General features: G+C 34.7%; 2 protein-coding genes across 2 annotated transcripts; both read right to left on the minus strand.

Moving 5' to 3' along the window:
- Positions 1-1,598: 1,598 nt before the first annotated feature.
- On the minus strand, positions 1,599-13,414 carry LOC138309346 (perlucin-like). Its single transcript, XM_069250524.1, has 6 exons — positions 13,242-13,414; positions 8,921-9,009; positions 7,522-7,612; positions 5,564-5,675; positions 3,686-3,814; positions 1,599-2,344 (listed from the first exon to the last, which is right to left on the minus strand). The coding sequence occupies exons 1-6, from the start codon at positions 13,411-13,413 to the stop codon at positions 2,311-2,313; spliced, it is 627 nt and encodes a 208-aa protein (XP_069106625.1). The 5' UTR covers position 13,414; the 3' UTR covers positions 1,599-2,310.
- A 1,269-nt stretch (positions 13,415-14,683) lies between these two features.
- LOC138309347 (perlucin-like) lies at positions 14,684-20,090 on the minus strand. Its single transcript, XM_069250526.1, has 6 exons — positions 20,004-20,090; positions 18,291-18,382; positions 17,412-17,508; positions 16,751-16,862; positions 15,396-15,524; positions 14,684-14,769 (listed from the first exon to the last, which is right to left on the minus strand). Exons 1-6 carry the CDS (start codon positions 20,047-20,049, stop codon positions 14,730-14,732), a joined length of 516 nt encoding a protein of 171 aa, XP_069106627.1. The 5' UTR covers positions 20,050-20,090; the 3' UTR covers positions 14,684-14,729.
- Between the last annotated feature and the right edge of the window lie 5,298 nt (positions 20,091-25,388).

Below are 25,388 nucleotides of genomic sequence, written 5' to 3' on the forward strand. Positions count from 1 at the left end.
ATCTATTATATTGATTCTAACATTACTGGAATGGAATAATCCAATTACGTTCAGTAATTAAAATGTGTACCATGTAACCAAAATGGTAATTTCTGGCATTGTCTTTCTCTTCAAATAAAATTGGACGATATAACGTCATTAAGTAATACCTCGATACAGGGAATGATTAGAACGACGATCAGTTAAGCATGCATTTATATAGTAATATACTTGATCACCAACAGAGAATTTAGGTTGTGTATATTTCCTTGAAAATACATCATAGACAAAGGTGTAACATAAATGCCGAGGCTTATGTTGAACCTTCTTATGCTATTTATTAAAGAACGTCTAGACTATTTCTTCAATTGATAGTGGACAAAGGGACAGAATAAAGCTTTAACTCCCAACATGAATTTGCGCGCGCTCTTTATCTAGCTATCCCTCTTTGTTGTTTCCCTTGTAAAGTATAAAAAGACACCAGTAATCCTGATAATGGGATAATTAGGTTATCAATAGAGATATGGAATTATACAGAAGTGGTTATCTCGCTTCACTCCAAACTTTGCAGCAAATGCGTATGGTAATTTTAATAATCGTTTCATCACGAAAACATCCTTTTTAACAAATGGGCTCCTGCATCCTCGATACTCCAGGGGTTCCGATCACTAACGATCTCTATACCCCTGGACATATCATAGTAAAACTAGAGCCAACATAACAGAACAGGTAATTCAGTCCTTTGATGTACATTAAAAGAACCGTATAACGGTACACTGTGGTCGAATGTGTGACTTTAATGTTAGGCGTCGCTCTCCTGTATTCTTTAAAGGAAATCTTTGGTGGCCTCTGATTGGTCAAATGTTTACCGCTGAGCTGCCTTCAATTTCACTATAAGATAGTCCAGGAATTAAAGATCCATGGAGTGATAAAGATTGGGCTCCTGTTGACTTAGTATTACTCTGATTATGTGCACTAATTTATTATCAAATTATTTCTCAACAATTTATATATTGTTTTATTTTCAAACTGAATCTGACTTTCTGATAGCCAAATCTTTTGTTCATACTTCTATAAATGAGGCTAAAAAGAAACAAACAATCAATTGATTTGACTTTTGAACTGGGTCCCTACATCTTCATCCTTTCAGCAGCTGAAGTTTAGGGATTGTGATTGGAATATCTTTGTTCTCATAAGAGAAGAATATATGACCCGACAAATGTAGGTGAAAATTTGACGAGATCATTGTTTCAATCTGCATGTATGCATGCTGATATTTTCATAAGACAGTACATTTAACGAATATATGATAACATCTCGATTATCCTATCACTTGCGATCTCTACACTCCTGGACTATCTCATAGTAAAACTGGAGGCAGCTAAGGGGAAAAAATCTGAAGCAATCACAGACCGGCGAAGTTTCCTTTGAAGACTACAGAGAGAGCGACGCCCAACTTCAGAGCAACACAGCCAACAAACGTGTACCGTTATACGGGCACATGTTCAGTTCTGTTACCTTCAGTTTTACTATGATATAGTCCAGGGGTGTAGAGATAGTAAATGTTCGGAACCCCTGGAGTATCGAAGATGGTATGATAATTAAGAGGTAAAAACTGCCGATTTTGAATATTTATTATACATTAACCAAAGTTTAGCGTTTTCGATCTCAAGGGAAAATATGGCTTGAGTTACCTTTGTGATAAAGACATAACATATACTTACACATAAATGGGAAATACAAGAAACAATATCTAATAATATAAGACTCTTTCATATGTCGATATGAAGGATAGGAATATTCTACCCGAGGGTAAAAAAAATGTTGTAAAACCCGAGGCTTGCCGAGGGTTTTATAACATTTTGAGATCCAGAGGGAAGAATTTCCCTATCCTTCATATCGACGTATAAAAGAGTATTTTTCTCTCATACCTCGACGTTTTATTGAAATTTTACTACTATAATGTTTCCGCCTTTTAGAAATAAATTCGAAAAAACGCGACTGCAAGTCGATTCTCCACACATGAAAATATGCTTAATATTTTCAACGCAAATTCCGTTGTTTGTATCTTTTAAAATAAATCAAGCCTACTTTCTGAAAAAAATTGTTAAAATTGCACCGAGAAAATAATTATATTGTTGACGCTGTGACGTCACGAGGCTTTATTGCTTGGGTACCCTGGTAAAACAGGCGACATGAGTGTATTGCTCTGGACCAGCCAGTATTACACGTGTAGGTATGAGAGAATATACATGTTTTTCTCGCGAAGATTTATAACAATTTTCTAAATAGGGTCCAGATTGTAGATGTTTCATTGCTGGTGGTTTCATCTTATCCAATGACCGATATCTGTCCGGTTTCGTATCTGCAACACATTATAAGGTGATTATTGATAACATCAACATTTAATATGGATATTTAAAGTATTTTACGTATTGAAAACAGGGACTGATGAATAAGTATCTTCCAAAGTAGTAAAACTGCCCAATATGGAATAAGTTACAAATTCCACAAAAAAAGCAAAACAAATGATTTTAAATATATTTGTTAATAAGACAATACGGACAGAAAATATTTTTATGACCTGTAGGCGTTGGAGTATATTTAAAGTTATATGTGTCGTAACTGGGCGAAAATTTGACATGCTATTCTTTATTAATCTATTGAAAACCATAAAGTTTGGTGAATAAAGCTGTAGAAATCATTCAAATGGCTTCAGATGTCTTATAAACAATAGTTACTACACAGAAATTAATCACTGTTAAATTGTTGTTTTTATGTCTGAGTATGTTTAGATGGAAACATATGTGTAGAAATCACTTTACAATTACTTATAACACTGTAAAATGTGTGACCACAATTTGGCTTCATGGTCTGATCGTGCATTTAGGTACTCATTCCACTTCACTATTGCTCTAGTACTGCTAAAAATCATTCTCAGCTCATATTTGTACGTGGAAAATTTAAACCTATGCATTGAAAGGAAAGTACTGTAATGTTCATAATGTTGGTAACTTTTTGGTGAAGAAGAAGGAAGTAACTGAAGAAAAATAATAAATCGGCTGCTCGTTTTTTGATAGAATGAAAATACCATTTGTTATCGGTGGAGCATCTTTAAGTATATATTTGAGGTAACACCAACCACATCAATTGCAAACTGATTGGATGTAAACGAACTGGCTTGAAGCAATCAGACCGAGCAAGAACAATGCTCTATTGTACATAATGTTAACGTGTTTTGATTCGATACTATCACGTGCACAGATTGATATGCAACTGAATACCAACTGTTATATAGCAATGTAACAGAGTCACGCTATCACATCGAGACACAACAAGAATATATCTCAGCGTCACAAATTATTTGGACATTCTTAACGCAGCACAACGCATTCAAGGGAGGAGGGGAGCAGTCTTGAACGACATTGTCTGTTAATAGGACACTAAGCAAAATCTACGAACAAGCCTAGTCACGTGCATGTACCAACCTGGGCACATGCATATACCAGCCAAGGGCTCGTGCCTTTACTTTTCGTGTTCAAGTTATTCACGCGTTTCAATCTGATTGAATGAAATTCAGATCACAACTCTACACTACGTTATACAAATATTATTAATGGTGATCTGTATTTTAATTAAATTGACCCTGATTACAAACCAATGTGAAATAAGACAGTCGTATTGTTAGTATGAAAAACAGACTTACGGAGCTTCACAAATGAAGGCCTTTAATCGGGAGCATTTGTCGTCATTCCATTCATATTTAAATTGTGCCCTGATCGCTAGGCAATTCTCGTTACCATTGTCATTAGACGGCTGACCATCTGCCCAGTGTCTGCACATGGAAAACAATAGTAAATAATGATTATCTCCCCTTTAATACACATCTATTCATGACGCTTCCGGTTTGTTTTTGCATATTGCAGAGTTACCTCTCTTGCGTGCGGGTAAGTATCCATTGTGACACCGACATTGTTTTGTGAGCGAATCTCACGTCGTTTTTGCTAACAACTATGACGCTTTCAAACACAAGGGCAGTAAAGTCTGTAATATGCAAGTAGAGAGTATAAGCCTGATTGCCCATGGAATTAGTTGTGAACTCAACTCGGGTAACAAATGAAGGTTAATAAGTCCGGGATGAAAATAAATGATGCAATAACCTATTTGGTGTATGCTTTGATCTTTACCTAGAACAAACAGACAGGTTGATTAGAAATTATTGTATTTCCATCCCAGTACCCCACCCTTACATTGTTTATGCAATAACTTATTTGGTGTATGCTTTGACCTTTACCTCGAACAAACAGACAGGTTGATTAGAAATTATTGTATTTCCATCCCAGTACCCCATCCTTACATTGTTTCCTGATCAACTGATAACTATTATGACTGTGAATATTTTTTGGTATTAGGGTTCTTGGCTCAATTTGAATACATTAGTTTGTCACTAACCATCATAAGGAGCAGAATAATCAAAACTTATAATTATTAATTGTGTAAGTATTTAAAACTATTTTCATAATTATATTTGATTAATAGAACACATATTCATTTCAACGTAGAATTTGTTGATACAAAAGTTGGTGAATATTTGAAACTTTCCTAACAATACGTGTCAGATGATAGTTATATCAAGCATGTCTTTATGAAGATTTTAGGGGTGTTAATTTAGATAAATGTCCAAAGTTTTCTTATTGCATTGTATCAAAATCGTAAAAAAGTCAATATTAATACATAGTTAAAGCTGACAATGCAAGTTAAAATTATTAACATGATTTTTTTTTCAAATAAGTATACTCGTTTTTCCAAGAATCGTTTATGAGACATTCCCCGGTTGAGGACAGCCATTTTTGTTTTACATTCCGACGACTCACCGACCCCTATATAAAGCGCGTGAATCGACACACGTGCGCTCATTCATGTACCTATACACCTAGCAGTCCACAGGTTATATCACCTACAAATAGGTAAACAAAACCCTCACCTGTAAAACTATATGGGACTTCTTTTAGCAAGAAAACACGTCAACTCCTCTAAGTTGTCATTTAGATGTTTCTCAAAATAAAAATTCCAACGCAAGTGAATAGAAATCCAAAAATAATCCGTCCACATATCTTCACGTATATCATCGTACCCGACGCACTCAACTGACCATATACACGTGACTATGTACCTGACCCGAACGAGCGACAACTATCAAGGACACACACGTGTCGTAGCAAAAGAAAAATGGCTACCACTTCCTTAGATACCACACTGTCATAACTAGGGGTTGTCTCAGAAACAATTTTTGAAAAAAAATATTTCATTAATATTTTTTTTTTAATTTCAACTGCATGTTTTTAACTTGCATTGTCAGCTTTAACTATTATAACAATACAGACAGGTAAAATATGATTTACCTTATCGTTACAAAAAAGTACCAAAGTAAGTTAATGATTATCTCAAATTTCTTATAGCACTTGCTGTCATGGTTGACTGCACATATGTCCAGCCCCTTCCATGACTATGTTATGTGTGGACTCAAGCGTGGGTATCATGGAAGTCAGAAAGTCCTGAGTAAAGCGCGATTCTATGTACTTACGTGTATCCCTGGATCAGGCGCGACTCCCCGCCCTGTCCCGCCCAGCGCCATTCGCCTTCCATTAAAAGATCAGTTCCATCCGTCCAAAACACCTCCTCTCCATGTACTGTACCTAAATATATGTAATTTTATTTTCATGAGTATCGAGAGGGAATTACCTTTCTCTAATACTTGACAGAGTTATCCTGAGTTTGTACGGAAAGATCACTCTGTCTTTTACTGGGTATGTAAGGACAGCTCACACGCGCTATGACTCATTCATTTTAAATTTCCCAATTGCGACGTCCCTTGAATGGCAGTATTATGATTTTTGTCTAAACCACCAAATTTCACCATTTTTCTTTATATTTGTATGGTAGAACAAATAAAATCTGCGTGTGTTAGGTGGATAGGAATATCCCAACCTTTGGGGAAAGATTTTAACTGTCAGCTCTCGGGTTGATCTGCTAAAATCTGTCACTCGGGTTGAGATATACCTGCCCACCAGACAGACATATGTGTGACCGGGGAATTTAGTTTAACATCGAATAAATAATTATAAATAGTCTCTGCATTTTATTTCTCCGTTTTATTTTCAGTATGTCATTTACTTTAGCATGAACTTGTTCAATAATATTATGCAGAGAAAATATTCAATCAACACTATTTTAAACTCTACATTGCATATATAATTATGTAGTCTAGCCCGAAAAAAGTCCCCATTATATCCCTAAAACGAGTAAGGGGGCACATTGTATTTACTTGCGATTATAATTTTCTCACTTTCGTCAGCCGCGAAAGTTTGTGAAGGTTTTCTCCGAAACTCTGGGCGGATCATCACGGAACTTGACCGACATATTGGGATTCTTTAGGGGTTAATATCACTATTATTATAACGTCAGTAATAGTAACTCCTGGAGGTTGTGTAAAACGTTCCCACCAGGGCCTACTTTCTCTTTCGATATTTCGCTCTCCGATTTCGGTGAAAATTGATGTATATAGGTTTAAAGTGGTGTCGAACAACATGCCAATGTTTTGGAGAGATTGTTTACCATGGTAGCAAAATGAGAGCCACTGATTGGTCAAAATTTAGATGTTTTTCGTAAACCTTTGGTGCATGAGAATATGTACCGAACACAATAATAACAGTTTGATTTTTGTTATGATCCGTTGCCAGGGTAACGAATTAGAAGTCTCTAATTGGAGAAAATTTAGATGGCGCAAGAAAAATATGAAAATTAGTAAAACGGGTATATTATGGAAACTAAACACACTGATACGACTGTGTTTAGGGGACGGCTGAAATTGTGTTCCCAATAGTAATTGTTCCGTCTATTTTTCGCATAGCCCTTCTGGAGAAACAGGAAAAAATAACAGTCTATCTAAAATAACATAAATAAGTAATGGAATGTAGGCTCAATTATTTAGGTATGATCCCTTTGAAGTAGGTATTACCTATACTACACCGTTACGTCACCAGGTGTTACTGTAGAATCGTAAAAGGCCATTAAATAATTTAAGATATGATCCTTTTTATTCTCCAAATCTAATCGAAATTCGACTTTCAATTCCACGCATAATTATGTTCTGTGATACGTTCTAATACCTCGTAGATCATCTTCATTTTCACTTATCCAAGCAAGATACTCATACCATGATAATGGGAAATTGTGGATAGGACCATCAAATGACATTTATCTCAGAATTTAAAAAAAACAATGTTAAACTCCGTTAATGTATACACATGTAATTGTTTTCAAAATAAGGAGTCCTAGCGAGGTGTCGTATCTGAATAGCCCCGATAATCTCTGCACAATATATTAAAACTTCCCCTAACTCCGATGCTCGAATATGTTTTATAGCGGTAGCACTGGTTTCAAATCGACATGACTTTGTTTTAAATTTCTTATAGACAAGATAATTTTAGTATCAGTCTTCTTAACATATTCTATTGTCAAGTAATATATTGTTTTACGTACCGTGAAGTCTCTTGATCATGCCCTCGACAATGAATTCCTCTTGCGCCGAGTCTATCTCTAACAGATCCGCCCCGTATATTTGACAGTATTGCTGGATGTCAAGAAAAAGTAAATCATATCTCCACTATAATGATATCTCGCTGTATATAAATACACAGGGATTGAGACAGAAAAAACCGTCTTCCCCTCATTTGAACAATATCTCTGAGAAAGAGGCTCGAACTACTTTTTAGAAACACTGATGGTACCGAAACCTCTATACTACAATAACAATTCCATAGCATACAGTTTTAAAACTTTTATGATGTCAAGCCGTATTCGGCTTATGAGACAGTAAAATAGGAGTAAAAATTATACGCGATACGTACTATTTCTGACACTAAGAGAAGAAAACAGAAGAAACAACGTTTAAGGTTGAAATTGTCAGTTAAAATGAAGAAAAGTTATATGTAAGTTATTAAGCTCTACATGTACATACTATTCCGTCTTTGCATATTAGAGTTACATCCCTTGCGGGTAGATGTCGATTGTTACGTCATTTTTGTGGGCGCAATTCACGTCGTTTTCTCCGAAAAGTATGACGTTACGCTCGCAAACATATGACGTCATAATCAATACCCACCCCGCAGGGCAGATGGCAGGGGTAATATGCAAAAACAGAATATGGAATTTGATATTAGATTAAAGGTGGGATCAACATCTATGGAGATCGTAGTGTCCCTTTCTATATATATCTTTTATTTATCCAACATACTAGTATATGATCTTGACATACCTTCTGTGTTAAAATATATACATATTACAATAATTCATTTGTTATAATTGTGTCGAACTGTGTCATCCTTTAATATATTCGTCATTGAACGATGAGCAATGTGCCTGTACTGACCAATGAAATAAGAAAGTTAAAATATTGAACTAATGCTATATTGGTATAGGACATATTGCAGACATTTATGAGGATAATAGGGGCAAATGTTTATTAAAGTGAATAGTCGGGCAAAGAAAACCAGTCTAAATGTGTTCAGTGGCCTTCCAAAAGTTCTCACATATAATACGACGGCCAAGTTCTGCTTACGTTTCCCAGTTCTGACCATTAAAGTAAAGGAAAGTTGAAAGCATTGAAAGCGAGGCTGCGTGTAAATGTAACCACGGACATAGTCAGCCGGGAGGACGTTTTAGGATTCCTATACTTTAAATTAATTTCTTCGTACGCAGACAGATTTTGGCGAGAGATTTTATTTTTCTATTTCATAAGAAATTATACTGGATACATTCACACCATTTTTACCGACTTTAGCCATCCTTGCCCGACTGTTCACTTTAAATATAATGTAAATAGCACGACAAGCGCTTATATAAAATTATCACTAAAATGTTAAAACTGTGAAGTACTGACCTTGGCATCGACCCATTTGACATGATCAGTGAAAACCTTATAACATCTGTAGCCATGTCTCTCAAATCCTTCTGGACAACTCAGTACATCTATAAAATAAACATGATCAGTGAAATCTGGGACATCTTTAAGTGTAATTTTCTGGACAACTAAAAACAGGCACATAATCAGTGAAACCTGTGTGACATTTAAACCTTTCTAATTCTTCACATCTTTAATATATCTATAAAATAAACATGATCAGTGAAATCTGGGACATCTTTAAGTGTAATTTTCTGGACAACTAAAAACAGGCACATAATCAGTGAATTCTGTGTGACATCTTTACATGTATTTCGTAAAACTAAATTAGTATTTTACAGAGTTAGCTCCCTTGCGGGTATTTATCGATTGTTACGTCATTGTTTTGTGAGCGCAATTCACGTCGTTTTCTCCGAAAAGTATGACGTTACGCTCGCAAACACATGACGTCACAATCAATACCTACCCGCAAGTGCAGACAACTCTGTAATATACAAATTTGGAATAACATAAACAAGATGAGTGAAATATGTGTAACAACTTTACGTGTATCTTTCTGGACAACTAAGCAGAAACATAATCAGTGAAATCTATGAGACATCTTTACGTGTGTTTTTTTCTGGACAACTTAGCAATACCAGGATCAGTTAAACCTGTGTGACATCTTTACCTGTGTATTTCTGGACAGCTCAGTACTTATAAATGGTTAGTTGATAAAAAGTGGCGCGAAATGTGAACTTAAAATTGTTTCGATGTTTCATGGCGTCACTCTAACATTACCGAGAATCAATATGACGTCAAAATGGAAGAAAAAAAAATCAAACATTTTCTGCAGTTATACTTGTTATATCTTAGCCTCTGTTATAACTGAAACCATCCAGGGCCCGGCTGTGGACCTTTTACTCAAGCCTATGCAAAATCATATACTTGAGTAAAAAATCTGTCTGAGAATAATTTTATGGTGCCGGCCCAGGCAAATTCTAATGACCAGCGAATTGAATATCTTTGTTTTTAAGATCTAATCCAATAAAACTTGGCTCTTAGACATAGGTACAGTATAAGTATATTTGGAAATAGGAGTCTAGATAAAAACAAAATCTGTAAAATTCGCTACTCTTCATCCTCTAAATACACGACATCTAAAACACGATCTGGAAATGAAAATAATGATGCATGTTTTGTAATGAAGCGTTTTGCATTCTATAAGAAATTTAATGATATATGTTACAAAAAGGTGAGGGTTTTTCGGTATATGACTGAGTCGTTTTCTTATTAGCCTAAATCGCTCGTGCAGGATATGATAAAAATCCAATGTCAACATGCTAATTTTATATATATATATATATTTTATATATTTTGCATATATGTACGATTAAACTTTAATTATTATCCAAATAAATAATAATATTTATACGCTGTCGGCAGTGGAGCGTCTTTAAATTCAAAAAGAGTCATTCATGGATAATAATATACTAAGCAGAAATACTGTAACGAGATGGTCAGTACATTAACAGATAAACTATGGAAATTTAAGATGTTTCCCTGGTTTATGCTTGTTTCCATGCTTATAGTATCTAGATACAGAGCCATGCATGGTTTGTTTGATTCAATTAACAGCAAGTGTCATTTAAAGACGGTATCCAGTATGTACAATGTGTTATATATGTGCATGTCTGGAACTCATGCCTTTTTATAGTGTTATGTCAGTTAAGCATGCCGCCGAAGACACCAAGTAACACAACACACTCAGTTAGGTTCCCCGGTCACACATTCACGGATTATCTCGACGGTACCACTACGGATTTAATTTCACGGATGGCCCCGGAAAAAGGCTAGCTTTCAATGTCCAATACGGTTCCGATACGGCTTTGCAGCGGTGTATCTACGGGTCTTCACGAATATACTGAGGGTAGTCAACGTCGTGGGGCATTTGACAACATAAGTGAGCCATGCATATTGTTAAGGTGCACGGACAATTCACCTTAAAAATCGTTTCCATTAAGTAACACAATACTGAAATCTAAACGAGGGAAAGAACACCAAATGACCAGTTAAGAAAGCAAAGAATAAAATAATTCCACGCGTGCATAGAACTGAAATGAAATTTCGATGTAGCGTATTTGTAAGGTTGTACTTATCACTTATTACTTACCTATTTCTTCTTATACCGATTGTTTCAATAAAATTGAGATATCTCATTCACATAAACCCATTTTACTTTTTCTAATTATGACTCACGATCTTTCCAAAACATCTTTCTATGCTCTGTGAAGGAGCCGTTACTTAATTACTTTAGTTAAAGATGCTCCATCGCCGACAGAGAATAAATGATATTCATTATTTGAAAAATAATTGGTGTTTTATCTTGTATATATATATGTCTAATCAACACAAAAAATAAAATAAAATAATATATTTTGCCTTTGGGGTATGCGCAATCAGTACTTCACTCCATATAGAATATAGTGCCACGGAATTTTTTCGGGATGCAATTTATTATTTTTCGTATTTTAAACTTGAAATAAAATTAGAAGCTCAAACTTTTCAATGTTGGTAATGGTGTAAAAAGGGTAACTTTTGTCTGCTGCTGTTTTTAAAGTGGAAAAATACCATTTGTCGGCGGTGGAGCATCATTAATAAATGAAAGAAAGATATTACATTCATAATTTAAACATTATCTATAACTATTTGACCCTAGAAAAGTCGTTAGCAACATCCGTCTGTAGAAAGACTTCAGAAGCCAGGTTTCTACCAAATACATCGTCGCCAATAATGGTAAGATGCCCTGGTGGTTGGCCATTTTGGATGTTATAATTAAATTGTGCATGCAATTAGCATTTTCATTGGCCTAAAATTTACTTAGCAGTCCATAAAGGAAAAAATGGCGTCGCCATTTGTAACGCCGCTTCTGATTGGCTGAGATAACGGCATAATTATTTCAAAGACAAAGGAGTTCCTAAAAGAATTATGAATATTGATTGAATAGACTACCTTTATTAAATTGAAATATAAGGATTAATTTGAATAGATTTTTTTATGTTATGGCGATATCACACAAAAATCTCAGTGTACTAGTTAGGGTAAACTCAGATTTTAATGTTATATCTCAATAACATAAAAAATCTTTTCAAGTTAATACTAAATAACCGTGCCAAATAATTAATTTTCAAAGTCCTTCTTCAATTCATTCTGGTTACCGATCTGATCATCAGAGTACCACATTGATAACCAACATTAAACAACTTGAATTGGAAATTGACAAGGGCTGTTAAAATCAGCGCACGATACTCTTTATAGTTGTTCTATAGGTATCATCTTGTTTGCCATCAAGAACACCAAAATAATACGTGCACTGTAATTCCATTGCAGATTATTTAGCTTCAATGTACATATTGCAACTGTTCGGGTTCAGTAAAGTATTTTATTACCACAAGCATCCTAAATGATAATGTGTACAAACGGGACACCATTTATAATGCTGATTAGAAATGTAAAGCAAGTATAAGTGTACAACAACCAATGCTTTTGATTGTTTTGATACGATAATTACGTCATTAATAAATGACCATTTCAACAACATCAATTTGATTATGTTGTCTTTGATTGCAGTAAATTAAAAGCAGCAAACGAGCTGCAGGTTCTGATCAGGGTCATGCTAACATAAAAATGTATATTTAACTGTAATCTAAGCACAAATACCACAGAAGATTCTTCAGAAAAGCCATTTCTCTTCTCTGCCTCCAGTCACTTATTTCGAGTCGAATATTTTTGACCGCATTAATACATATATGTGTCTGTTATAATGGCACCACTTATTGGTCATCTCTACGCCATGACACAACACTACGATGGGCCCTATAAATGCGAGGCCTTTTTAGGTATCGTGTTAGTTTTGTACTTGCCAATCTTGTGACAGTATTAGCATCCTCGATACTCCAGGGCTTCCGATCACTTACGATCTCTACACCCCTGGACTATCTCATAGTGAAATTGAAGGCAGCTCAGCGGACAACATTTGACCAATCACAGACCTGCAAATATTTCATTTGAAGACTATTGAGAAGGCGACGCCTAACATCAAAGGCACAGAGTCAACCACAGTGTACCGTTATACGGCTCTTTTGATGTACATCAAATGACTAAGTTACCTGTTCTATTCTGTTGCCTCCAGTTTCACTATGAGATAGTCCAGGGGTGTAGGGATCGTAAGTGATCGGAACCCCTGGAATATCGAGGATGCAGTATTAGTAACGTGGCAGATCCTAATATTCCGTAATTATCGTGATTTTACGTAGTTTACCGGTATCATCCTTGACAATCCTGGTTGATTTTGACCTATCCATAAAGCAAAGTAACTGTATAGTATCATGTTGCTTCGTGACAATCCGCACCAAACCGTATTGTTCCTTATCAATTATGTAGCTGAACCGCACTAACCCGTATATGTAAATCTTTACAGTTTGCACTGACATGGACTCAATAACAATGCTTTCTGGTATTATCATTATCAGTGAATAATGTTAGCACAACACGCGCGGCGATTCTATTGTTACGTGAATAGTCAACGGCGTAGCAACGTGAGGTCATGATCCCACTTTTGGCGGGAACATATAAATGACTCGATTCCAATCAGCTGTTCAATCGAATTCGTTAACGATGACGGGAGTGAAAGAATTATGGGAATTTTAATAAAAAATATGCAACTGCCGCGGGAAAAAATAATATTCATTTACTTGAACAACTGTAAATATAAGGAATAGATGTTTATTTTGTTGAGGTTATGAGGGTAAAATGATAATGGAGCCCGTGTAAATTTTATGTAACCCTGTTCGCCGGGGTTACATAATTTACACGTGCTCCATTATCATTATACCTTCATAACCTCAACAAAATAAACATCTGTTCCTTAATTAACCGTACCAACCTGTTGGATACTTGATTCATACGATTTAATACGGTTGTGATAGGTAATAACACGGTTCAGTACGTTCCAAAACGGTTAAGTAGGGACATACTACGATTGTTTGAACCGTAGACAAATTTTGAACATGTTCAAAATTTGCCACGGAACTACAAATACTTCCAAGTGTAACTACGTAAGACAACGGCTACTATACGGAAGTCTGCGGACCATTACAGAATACTACGAATGATGGCAGATTGTATCCGTAGCTAATCCGGTGAGGTGATCCGTGAATGTGTGACCGGAGCTACAATTATACTGACAATGTGTAAACCAATCGTTCTACTTCTTTTATGGATGCGCTAAGCAGGAACAGAAACTGCCACTTTGATATACTGTAACTATGATGCGTCTCGACCGGATGGCAGAAAGAGAGCCAAGAAATGAATCATTTGTTGACCCTCGGTAGCAGGCAAAACCTTTGGAACAGTTGCACTCGGTCTAACCTGCACAATCTGATCATTCTTGTGTGCATATGCGCCTACCTACCGGTGGCTGCTTGGATCGTAGGAACTGTTGCAATCGATCTTACATGTACTTTCTGGCCCAGGTCAATGACCTGACTAGTGCTTCTGTAACAATGATATTGTCCGATATGACTTCGCCGATTAAACAAACGAATCTCGATCTATGCTATTTATTCATGGATTTATCTATGCTACCGAGGCAATAACAGCGCTATAAATAGCACACTGGAAGACTGCAATGCTACATGATGATATTGAATAATGTCACTAGATAATCAGATATGATTACAGTGATAACAATAGAACAAGGGATGTTTTTTTTCTGTATTTATTGAATTAGGAAGTCGACAGCATCATTTCAGCCAATAATCTGTCCTGTAAGCATCCCGTCAGAGTATCTGTAATTTGATGTAAAAGGTGTATGAAATATCTGAAAAACCCATTTCATTTCCGATACAAATAATAAATGTTTCTTGAAAAAAAATGAAAACCATATGACAATGTATATCGATGATCACCAAGCAAATGGAAATTTTTTTGTTCGAACTTATTTCAAAATAGTGGAAAATTAGAGTAGTAAAACTGCAATCAAAAGTCGAGGTTAGAGAGAGAAATATTTCATAAGTTGATATGAAGGATATGGATATTCTACCTTCGGGATCACAAAACCCTCAGCATGCCTCGGTTTATACAACATTTTGTGACCGTACGGTTCTAGAATATCCCTATCCTTAATATCTACATATGGAAGAGTCTCATATTCTTAATCCTCCTACTTTCTGAAAATACTAATGCCGCGTATCTCCCTCATTGCAATCCTTGTTATTATAGTACATAGTACATCTGAAGTAACGACCATTGATCAATATAACGCTTTCTGTTTCCTCCTTCTTCTTGATAATTCTTACTCAGCCTCAGTCTCCCTCATCGTAACCCTCGCTATTACAATTGAGTTACTACCATTACATTTATGAGCAATATTACATCTCCAATTTGTGGTAATCTGCCTTATGATAATACTTACTCAGCTTCACAAATGAAGCTATCTTTCTCGTCACAGTCTTCGTCATTCCAGTGCATATTAAAATCATATCGGATCTGAATACAGTTCTCTGATCCCCCATAGTTATCAGGCTGACCATCTTCCCAGTTTCTGAATTGTAAAGAAGAACAAATTGGTGATATTCTAAGCGATGATTTCCTAGTACGTATTTCCGGCGATCAATTCTATTCTTCGCGAACATGATTCAATTTTGGAATTATTGTATTGTTTTAGAATTAAGTCAATCCAATGCTGATAGGCCTAGTAGTCATACCAAGTAACTCGTGCATCCAAATTTATCGTTTTTATGCCCCTTTCATTTAATTGGGCTATTCCATATTCGTCTATTTTTTACACTTGTGTTATTTACACTTGCGGATATGTACTGATAATAACTTCATGTGGTTATGAACATAACGCCATTTTTGTCATAGAAAACGACGTGAAAAAATTACAAAATAATTTTGTCACGGTCGATGCAAGGAAGATAACTATTGATTGTAATTTATTGATTATAAATATGAATTGTGAATATGAACAAGTTAATGTTAAAACAAAGAGTTGTTTCAGGTTAAACAAGGTGTAGAGGCCGCTGCGAACTCTTGTGGTAGAAATTTCTCGGTACCGTTAATCTATGTAAATCATCCATATAATCAGGAAACGAAAATCACTACAAGATCCAGCGTTGCAAAAGATTAAGTCACACTCTCGCGTGATTACAAACTAAACACTTTGTAAAACCCATAATGAAAACAACAGTGAAAGTTTTAATTGCCAGTGTAATTGTTAACCGATTCTTACATTTAAATTTTGTTCTAAATCTTAATTAAAAAAACAACAAACTTTTATGTGATACTATCGTTACGGCATTTTTCGCCTGGCAATGGAGAGTGATGTTGAGATGTATTTTGTAGCCGCCGTCACGTATTTCTGTATAAATTGAAAGTGGAAGTGTTTTGCTCTATACATTGTTTTTCTTGTTTTAAACTCAATGTAAGCAATTTGTCAAGACTGTGATACTGATACACTGATAAAGAAATGGTTTTCTAGCAGTGCACACAATAAGCAATATGAACGAAAGGCATGGCATCCATAAGAGATAAATCGTCTGATGAATCAAAGGAAATAACGCTTTCGCCACTAACAGATTATAAATATAGATCAACCAGACGAACGGAACAATTAATTTGCTACTGCGCCCTTAGACAGGCTTTGTCTAAATATATATTAATAACGATATGAAATAGTGTGAAATGAAAGCTCGGTTACAGTTTTTTTCACGAGTTTAATAAAATTTATCTTCGTTAAATATCAATCATGGATATGGTAATACATACGAGTATCCGCCTGCGATAAGTTGTGAGTATCCTGGTGTGCCCACCCATCTCCATTCACCCTCAGTTAGCACGTCCGATCCGTCAACCCAGTAGTTCTCAATTTTAGCAGTTCCTTTAACGGTACGGTATAAAACTCATAGAAAATCTTATTATGATGTTTTTATATCAAGTTATGATATTGTTATATATAACACATGAAATATTAACACATATGATGATGCTCAGTTAGATATTTTGTTCATTTTATCACTCGAGTAATATGAATAGAATTGGACTAAAAGTAAATCGCAAGATATTCAAATAGTTACAAAGTTTTCTACCCTTCCGAGTAGGTATTTATTATTTCGTTATGTATTTATTAGACGTACTCTTGTTCAATCAGACTCTTGTAGTCAACCCATGTTATACCAGACATAGAATTGTGGAATCAAACGTCTGGTTGAACGATACTATAATAAAATAATGTTATTAATTGTAAACTAATGCCGTCACAATGGAAGCCTACCCGAAAGGACATATATAATTGCAAATAAAATAATCATTAGTTTTTATTGAAAAATTGAAAAAAATAATTTTACGGAGAGTTATGAAAACTGTTATTGAACCTTGTGTTCTGCTAAAAAGATACTAGCTAGGTTGTACAGAAACAAAGTAAACTTACTGTTAGCGTGCACGTCATTGAGGACTTGTTCTAGAGTTGTCTCCTCTTCTTGTGTTTCAATTTTCACCAGATCTCCACCAAATATCTGACAGTATTTCTGAAAATAAAGTCGCTATATGATCTCTTCAAACCAAATTATTAAGATTGACTATGTATTGATAAATGCCCAAATAGAAATCATCGGGTGGTGCGTCAATCTGAGGCATGAAAACAATTTCAAATTCACATCATGAGTATCGAAAGGGAATTACCTTTCTCTAATACTTGACAGAGTTATCCTGTGTTTGTACGGAAAAATCACTCTGTCTTTTACTGGGTATGTAAGGTCAGCTCACATGCGCTATGACTCATTCATTTTAATTTTCCCAAATTGCGACGTCCCTTGAATGGCAGTATTATGATTTTTTTTCTAAATCACTGAATTTCACCATTTTTCTTTATATTTGTATGGTAGAACAAATAAAATCTGCGTGTGTTAGGTGGATAGGAATATCCCAACCATTGGGGAAAGATTTTAACCGTCAGCTCTCGGGTTGATCTGCTAAAATCTGTCACTCGGGTTGAGATATACCTGCCCACCAGACAGACATATGTGTGACCGGGGAATTTAGTTTAACATCGAATAAATAATTATAAATAGTCTCTGCATTTTATTTCTCCGTTTATTTGTCACTTCTCTTTGTTATTTCCAATAAATAGAGTGCTAATATTATAATCAAATATTAATACATGTAAATGCAATATTGGACAAATGCGGAAGGCCAAAAAGCGACAACAACTAAGCAATTACATTATTATACTTTTCATCCATTTCATATTTTCAGCACATTTAAGATTCTATTAATATATAGGGGGCTAGTGGTTAGGGTATATACGTACCTTGGCGTCAATCCAGGTGGCTGTTTCCACGAACACCTTGTAACAACTTTCGTCGTACTGCTGAAACGCTACCGGACAGCCTCCGCGCGAACCTTCGTAACGAATGACAACCAGTTGGTATGTTTCTTTTCTCTCTCATGTTTATAGAGGATTAGTGTTTTAGAGAATGATACGATCATTTAATGATGAGTAACAATTATTTGACTATAAATCATGTCTATCGACCCTAATGAGTTCATTTGAAATATACCACCATCGGAAAGAAGCTTTTACTTTCTGTAAGAAAGCTTCATAAAAATGTAAAGTTATTCGTTAGAAAAATGTCGTTTCTTGTAAAGTATATTTTATAACGAAAACACTCGATAGGACTCGCCAGGTCACGAAGGAAACCATCATTGTTCCCCCTGGATCTATCTGGTAATTCTCTCGTTTAAGTGATAAAGGTATAAAAAAAGTATGTGTTAATCTCTTTCAGAGAAAAACAGCTAAATATACGTAATGGCATTCGCGATACTCCAGGGGTTACTATCACTCTAGTTATATCCACGCATGGACAATCTCGTAGTAAAACTGAATGCAGTTCCGAAGATGAAATCAGACAAATCAGATCCATGGAAAGACTTCCTTTAAAGCATTGCCCAACTTCAAAGCAACACTGTCAACCAGAGTGAAATGTTATATAATTCTGACGATGTACATTTTGATGGAGGTAATCCAGGGGTGGATATAACAACAGTGATAGAATCATCGAGAGTGACGTAATGATGGCCAAAATTAACATTATATAACTTTTTATCAATCACACAATTGATAAGATAACAAAGGAACAAAGCCAGGTCTCTGGTTGGTAAGGAACAAAGGTGATTCACGTAGAACATAAAATGTTCCTGATCTTTATTGTCGTAACTGCAGGTACAAAGTAAGTGTTTACTGTGTAATATTTTGTTCGATGTTCCCAACATTTATACTGAATACTTGAATATATAGCAACTTAACAATAGATTAAGCAAAACAAACTGAGCAGCTAAAATTACCATGGTTGGTTATTTTTAGCTCCAACATTTATCTTGACTTCCCAGATTTAGGTTATCAGTGATTGACCTCCATTTTCAAACAATGGTGTCATTGAACTATTATAATCAACACGTTTTTAACGCAACTATTTGAAAAATATATATATATTCATCACTTTTGAGTGGAGTTTCGTACCCTAAATGTGCAAAACGACCCTTTTTATCTTGATTTATTTTGTTCTATTAGACATGTTTCTTGCTTACGCCAGAAATTCAATAATTTCTATTTAAATCTAAAGACAAGTATGCCTTGCTATATTCATTTTTTCTCTCAGTACATTCAAACGTGTCTTAGCAGCCACCTCTGTATAAAGACCTACTTGATAATATCACTTTTCAAGGATCCCAATTAGATAAATTTAACACAATTTAATCTGTGTATTAAGACCACCTAGCTATAAATACTATTTTGTCTCTTTTCATTGGTTGTCATTTATAGACAGATGATTATATTAAAATGTATATTATCACAATGTACTGTAAAAAGATTCGGAAACAATCGAATGATTGAGAATCATGACGTACGCCTGACAACTGATATGCTATAGGGCTTTTTTGAAATACATAAAAATATGCATTGTAATAGACATAAAAACAAAAATTTATCAACTCCTGTAAATATTTAAAATAAACTTCTAACCTTGCAATCCAACACAAAGAGCGACGAGAAACAGAAGGACCTTCATGATGGCGACCTGGCCGAGTTTGGTTTTGCCCTTTATCGTTGGTTCTTATCAGCTGTCATTGGTAAGGTTTATTATCTCATATAAATGCAATGTTGTAACCATGGAGATGACATATTTCAATTTCAACAAATTTAACAACAATAGCAAATAATATGCAAATGGATTTGGCAACAGGCAAAGCCTATATTAGCCATCTCCAAATAAATCCGGTATACTCGTAGTACAATTATCAACAAAATATTATAACATTTAACATTACATTATGAACGAAAATTGTTATTGGTGTATCTCCCCAACCTATCATAGTTGAAAAATCTAAAAAAATCTTTTAGTTTCGGATATATATTCTGATATGTATTGCAATAAATATGTATTTTTTTCTTCATCACAATTGTCACAGCCATGCAGTAAAGTTTTTGTATTAAAATGCGAGTGGGGAATATTAGAGTTATGTATTTTGGTTCTGAGTGATGCTCTTTGTTCATTAAATAAAGGACATATGAAAAGATAGTGTTCGGCTGTTTCATCACCAAGGCCACAAGAACAAATTGGAGAATCTCTCAAATGATCGCGAAATAGGTCAGAATTTATTTGCTAGAGGAATTTCTGAGCTGGCACAGAGTATGACATGACATATCGGTCCTTCATTTATAAATACATGTTATTATTTCTCGGAAGAATTCAATTACACCTATACAATTATTGTAAACTAATTTTATTTCGCGTGCGATTTATATTCGCGAATTTCGCGATCAAGGTAAATTAGCGAAAGCTTATCTCCGCGAAATCAATATATCGGATTGATATTGCGCAACGATTCTTATACAATTATACTGAATGGTATTTCCATTCAGTTTTAAATCCGAGGAATTTCATCTCGGCGAAAATGTTTTGAAATGGAAATCGCGAAATTTAGTAGCCACGAAAGAAAGTTAGATTACAGTATTTAAATAATAAGAGCTAATCATTGATCTTTTATGATATAATTGACGATAGGCAGAAGAATTAATAAAACAAGAATCACAACGACGATGTCGACCAAAGATACTATTTCAACTGAAACACTGCAACGAATCAGTGTAATCATAGATTCAGATTTAACATTCGATGAACACACAAACATTCAGTAAGTACATTTCAATTGGTTGATAAAGAGTCATTTATTCAACTAAACGGATGTATAGTAATATCGCAGTTCAATTTTGCTAGTCCTTCGTGGGCACTTTGAACATCTAAACAACAGATCAAAAATATAGAGGGCTTCCAAAAAAGAACAACTAGGTATCTCTTGGAAATGAAGATTTTTACATAACAATAAAGATTAAAGACACTAAATTTACTTAGGTTGGCCTTCAGAAAGATAAGAGGAGATATGATTGAACTATATGAATAATCGAGTCAAATCTTTGATAAATGATGATTTAATGCCACATCATTTTGGAAACACGCGTCAGACGCCATAACGATACCGCAACAATTTACTCAGTCAGAACTGTAACAATTTGGCCTGAACTGCATTAACATGTAGCACAAGGGATTAATGTTTACTTGTTAAACAATAAGTTGGGCAATCAGTGGGAAATCACTTTTTTTAAATCATAAAGCAACAATAATATCATAGAAAAAAAACATATTTTCGTACACTGTATATTATGGATTATTAATGTATTTTAATGTATCTTTATGAATCTGACATCTAGTTTTGACCCAAATAAATCTTGTTTATTATATGATAATTTGTAACGCAATCTTTTCTAAATGACTCTAACATGGCATACTAGTCTGGGTCGCGAGTTCGAACCCCATGTGGGAAAATATTCGGAATCTGACCTCTGCACGATGTTTTTTTTTCCTTCACTCCGACCTCCCTCCATTATCTATCCCTGGTATGCACCCATATGACCCTGGTTGTTGCGAGGAGCTTGAACTAATCAAACTAAACGGAAGAGATATTTTGTAATTAGTAGATCCAATTAATGTTGAATTGTTATCCCCATTAAAGAACACGTTTTATGATGAAACCAGGTGCGGCAGATTGTTTGTATGGCAGAAAAAATATCAATACTTCATTAATCTATTCGAGATTTTCTCATGTCAACAACATCTTCCAAATATAGAGACCAGACGACAATATGCTTTTACGTTGACACGCTGTTTGAGCTGTGTACTGTATCATTAAAACGACTGCATAATCTTTAGTTATAGTGTAATATCAATAAAGACTAGGTTCTCATATAATACTAGATAGAAAATAATTATCATTCTTCAGCTCTAATTTGAACCACGGTAGCCATTTTGAAATAAGGTGCATTTGCATTGAAAATCCAGACATTCTATTTTTTTACAAATTCGTTATCAGAATTCATTTTTTGAACCAAAGTTCATATCATTGTTACCTAAGGGATAATTACACGTAAGGAAATATTTTTACTTTCGAAATTCATTATCAACAAGTCAACCAGTGGAGAAATTATATCCGGACTCAATCGTATTCTATACACATGCACTATTTCAAAGGTCTATTTTTCATTTAGTTGGCATGTATTAATCAATAACAATTATGTTTTTATGTAGAATTTCGATTTAGAAATGTACGGGTTATTTCCCTTCTTACTTAGACCGATAGGGCAATGCCAAAATGTTAACAGATATTGGAAAAATAAAAATGATGACCGAGAGCTCAATGCTTAAACGATTACATACATTGGAAAATAAAAATGATGACCGAGAGATCATTGCTAAAACGATTACATTTCTGTACATACATTGGAAAAATAAAAATGATGACCGAGAGGTCAATGCCAAATCGATTACATGAATTGGAGACATACAAATAATGTACTCAGAATATCTTAACCAACACAAGTGGACGTCAAGCCACAATTAGTTAGGCGAGTTAAATAAAACTGACTGAGCACTTCCGGATAAAAATATGACACTACTTTCGTGAAACGATTGCGTTCCGGATCATTTTCTCATATAGAGCCACTATAAACAATTCAATAAAATAAGACGATCGCCATCTTATTTCAAGGCGACACAAACGCAATGTATTTTTTTTTATCGTATGGACTCACATTTTAGCCCTAAAAAGAATTACAACAAAATTGAAGTGCAATTAATTATATGGAATTACACACACTATACAAATCAAACATCCATTAAAATGTAACATTTTCTACGTATACTTTGAAAAACCTGAAATTGTTGTTTTCATCCACACCGTTTCCTCCGTAGAACATTAAAAGTTTTCCTCTTTTCTGGTATCCTAAATGCATAAATAACAGGATTACACGCAGAACCAAGGATAAGTACGTTCCGGGAGACATAGCGTTTCCGGAAATTCTATGAACAACCAGATACATGTATACCGAAACAGGAGACAGTTTCATGATTTGTGATGACGACTTTCCAATGCAGATTTTTCGGAATGGCTAGTATTTACACATTGTCTCCTATTTTTGTGATTCCAAAGACTCTTATAATTCTGCAAGATCAGAACATGTGAATATAAGTAAACATGACGTCATACAGCCATAGAACAAAGCAAAGTTTCTCCACTGTCTTTTAAATAGGGTTTATATTATAAGACTTTTTCATATGTGGATATGAAGGATAGAGATATTCTACCCGAGGGTCAAAAAATGTTGTAAAACCCGAGGCTTGCCGAGGGTTTTGCAACATTTTGTGATCTCGATAGTAGAATATCCTTATCCTTCATATCCACTTATAAAAGAGTATTTTTCTTTCATACCTCGACGTTTAATTGCAATTTTACAAATATAATATCCCGCCATTTTGAAATAAATTCGAAGAAATCCACGACTGGAAGTCAATTTTCCATACATGAAAAATTACGTGATATTTTCAACACAAATTCCGTTACTTGCATCTTTTATAGCAAAACCAGTCAATTTTGTGATAAAAATGTTAAAATTTTACCGAGGAAATAGAGATTTTGTTGACGCCGTGACGTCACGAGGCTTTATTGCATGGGTAGCCAAGCAATACAGCCTCAGGCGGCATGAGTGTATTGCCCTGGAACAGTCAGTATTACACCCGTAGGTATGCAAGAAATAACAGTCGTTTATCATCTCCTACGTTACCATTGTTATAAACGGTATCACCATTATAAGTAGTGCTAAAACGAAAATAGAGAATAAATATTTAATAACACGAGAAAACTGTTTCTTAATGGCTTTCCATGTCATCAACTGAAAGAGAAGCAGACGATCAAGAGAAATCACAAGCACTTGCAGCATTGAACTCATAAACAAGACTAACAGTATCAGAAGACGAGAACAACAGAGCCAGTAGTCCCTTTCAAACTCATGAAGCGGTTTCAATAGGCCTGATACTACAAAGACTAAACCAATAGCTGTGTCCGTCAGGCTCAGACTATATGGATGTGCATACAATCAAAATTTGCAGAGTTTACCTTGGCGACAATCACGGCAGGCACATTTAATACTATGAGGATGCACCCTGCGAAAAGAATCATCAACTTTGGTAATATTGAAAGGGCATCCGGTTGAACATGACCATTAATAGAGAGGTTATAGTGTTCTGTAGTTGTATTCGAGATGATTTCGGGTGTTTACATGGTTTCTTATTCAAATAGATCTCTGAAAATAAACAAAGTTAGAATATCATGTAGTGAAACACATAGAGAATAAAAACCGAATAACACAGATTATCACAAAAGAAAAACTAAATATATTATTTTATAGTTATGGTAATATTTATTTCTACCACAATAGACGGTGTTATTCAATTCTCAGGACATTAAATAAACACTGTAGCTGTTGATTAACAATTTGTTTATATCACACGTACGCGTGGTATAAACTCTGTACGCATTCTGATTGGCTGACAAGGTGAACTTTGACCGAACTACTTATTTCTCAGTGTCACATCATCATTATCAACGTCATTGATAATCAAATGACGTCACTCTATGTTATGATCGCCGCTTCACATCCAAAACTGGTGTTGGAAAGCATATGCGTCGTGGTCGATGTGTCAAAATACGTGACGTTTTCATGCATGTTAAATTGACGTTAAATACTTATCACATATATTAAAAGATCTTAAATATATACTTTTTATAACATATATATTGAAAAATATTGGGCATATATACATTTTTATCACATGTATATTAAAAATATCAAATATATATTTTTATCTTTAAATCGGATAATGGTTTCATTGAAAATCCCCTGAAGAACGGCAAGAACCGCGAAAGCGCTTGGGATATACAAAAAATGTTTTTTAAATTTTGTTATCGCATATATATTGAAAAATATTGAACATATATGTTTTATTTATTGAAAATA

The sequence above is a fragment of the Argopecten irradians genome, chromosome 15 (genome assembly GCF_041381155.1).
Source record: "Argopecten irradians isolate NY chromosome 15, Ai_NY, whole genome shotgun sequence".
In the NCBI taxonomy this organism is placed as follows: Eukaryota; Metazoa; Mollusca; class Bivalvia; order Pectinida; family Pectinidae; genus Argopecten; species Argopecten irradians.

Coding starts and splice junctions, on each gene's coding strand:
- LOC138309346 (XM_069250524.1), bottom strand. CDS start 13,413: ATGTCAGTGCAAACTGTAAAGATTTACATATACGGGTTAGTGCGGTTC. Junction 9,010..13,241: donor GATTGTCAAGGATGATACCG/GTAAACTACGTA, acceptor TTTATTTTATAG/ATGTACTGAGTTGTCCAGAA. Junction 2,345..3,685: donor GCCTTCATTTGTGAAGCTCC/GTAAGTCTGTTT, acceptor AATGTGTTGCAG/ATACGAAACCGGACAGATAT.
- LOC138309347 (XM_069250526.1), bottom strand. CDS start 20,049: ATGAAGGTCCTTCTGTTTCTCGTCGCTCTTTGTGTTGGATTGCAAG. Junction 18,383..20,003: donor TCTTTGTGTTGGATTGCAAG/GTTAGAAGTTTA, acceptor TTCGTTACGAAG/GTTCGCGCGGAGGCTGTCCG. Junction 14,770..15,395: donor AGCTTCATTTGTGAAGCTGA/GTAAGTATTATC, acceptor ATCAAATTACAG/ATACTCTGACGGGATGCTTA.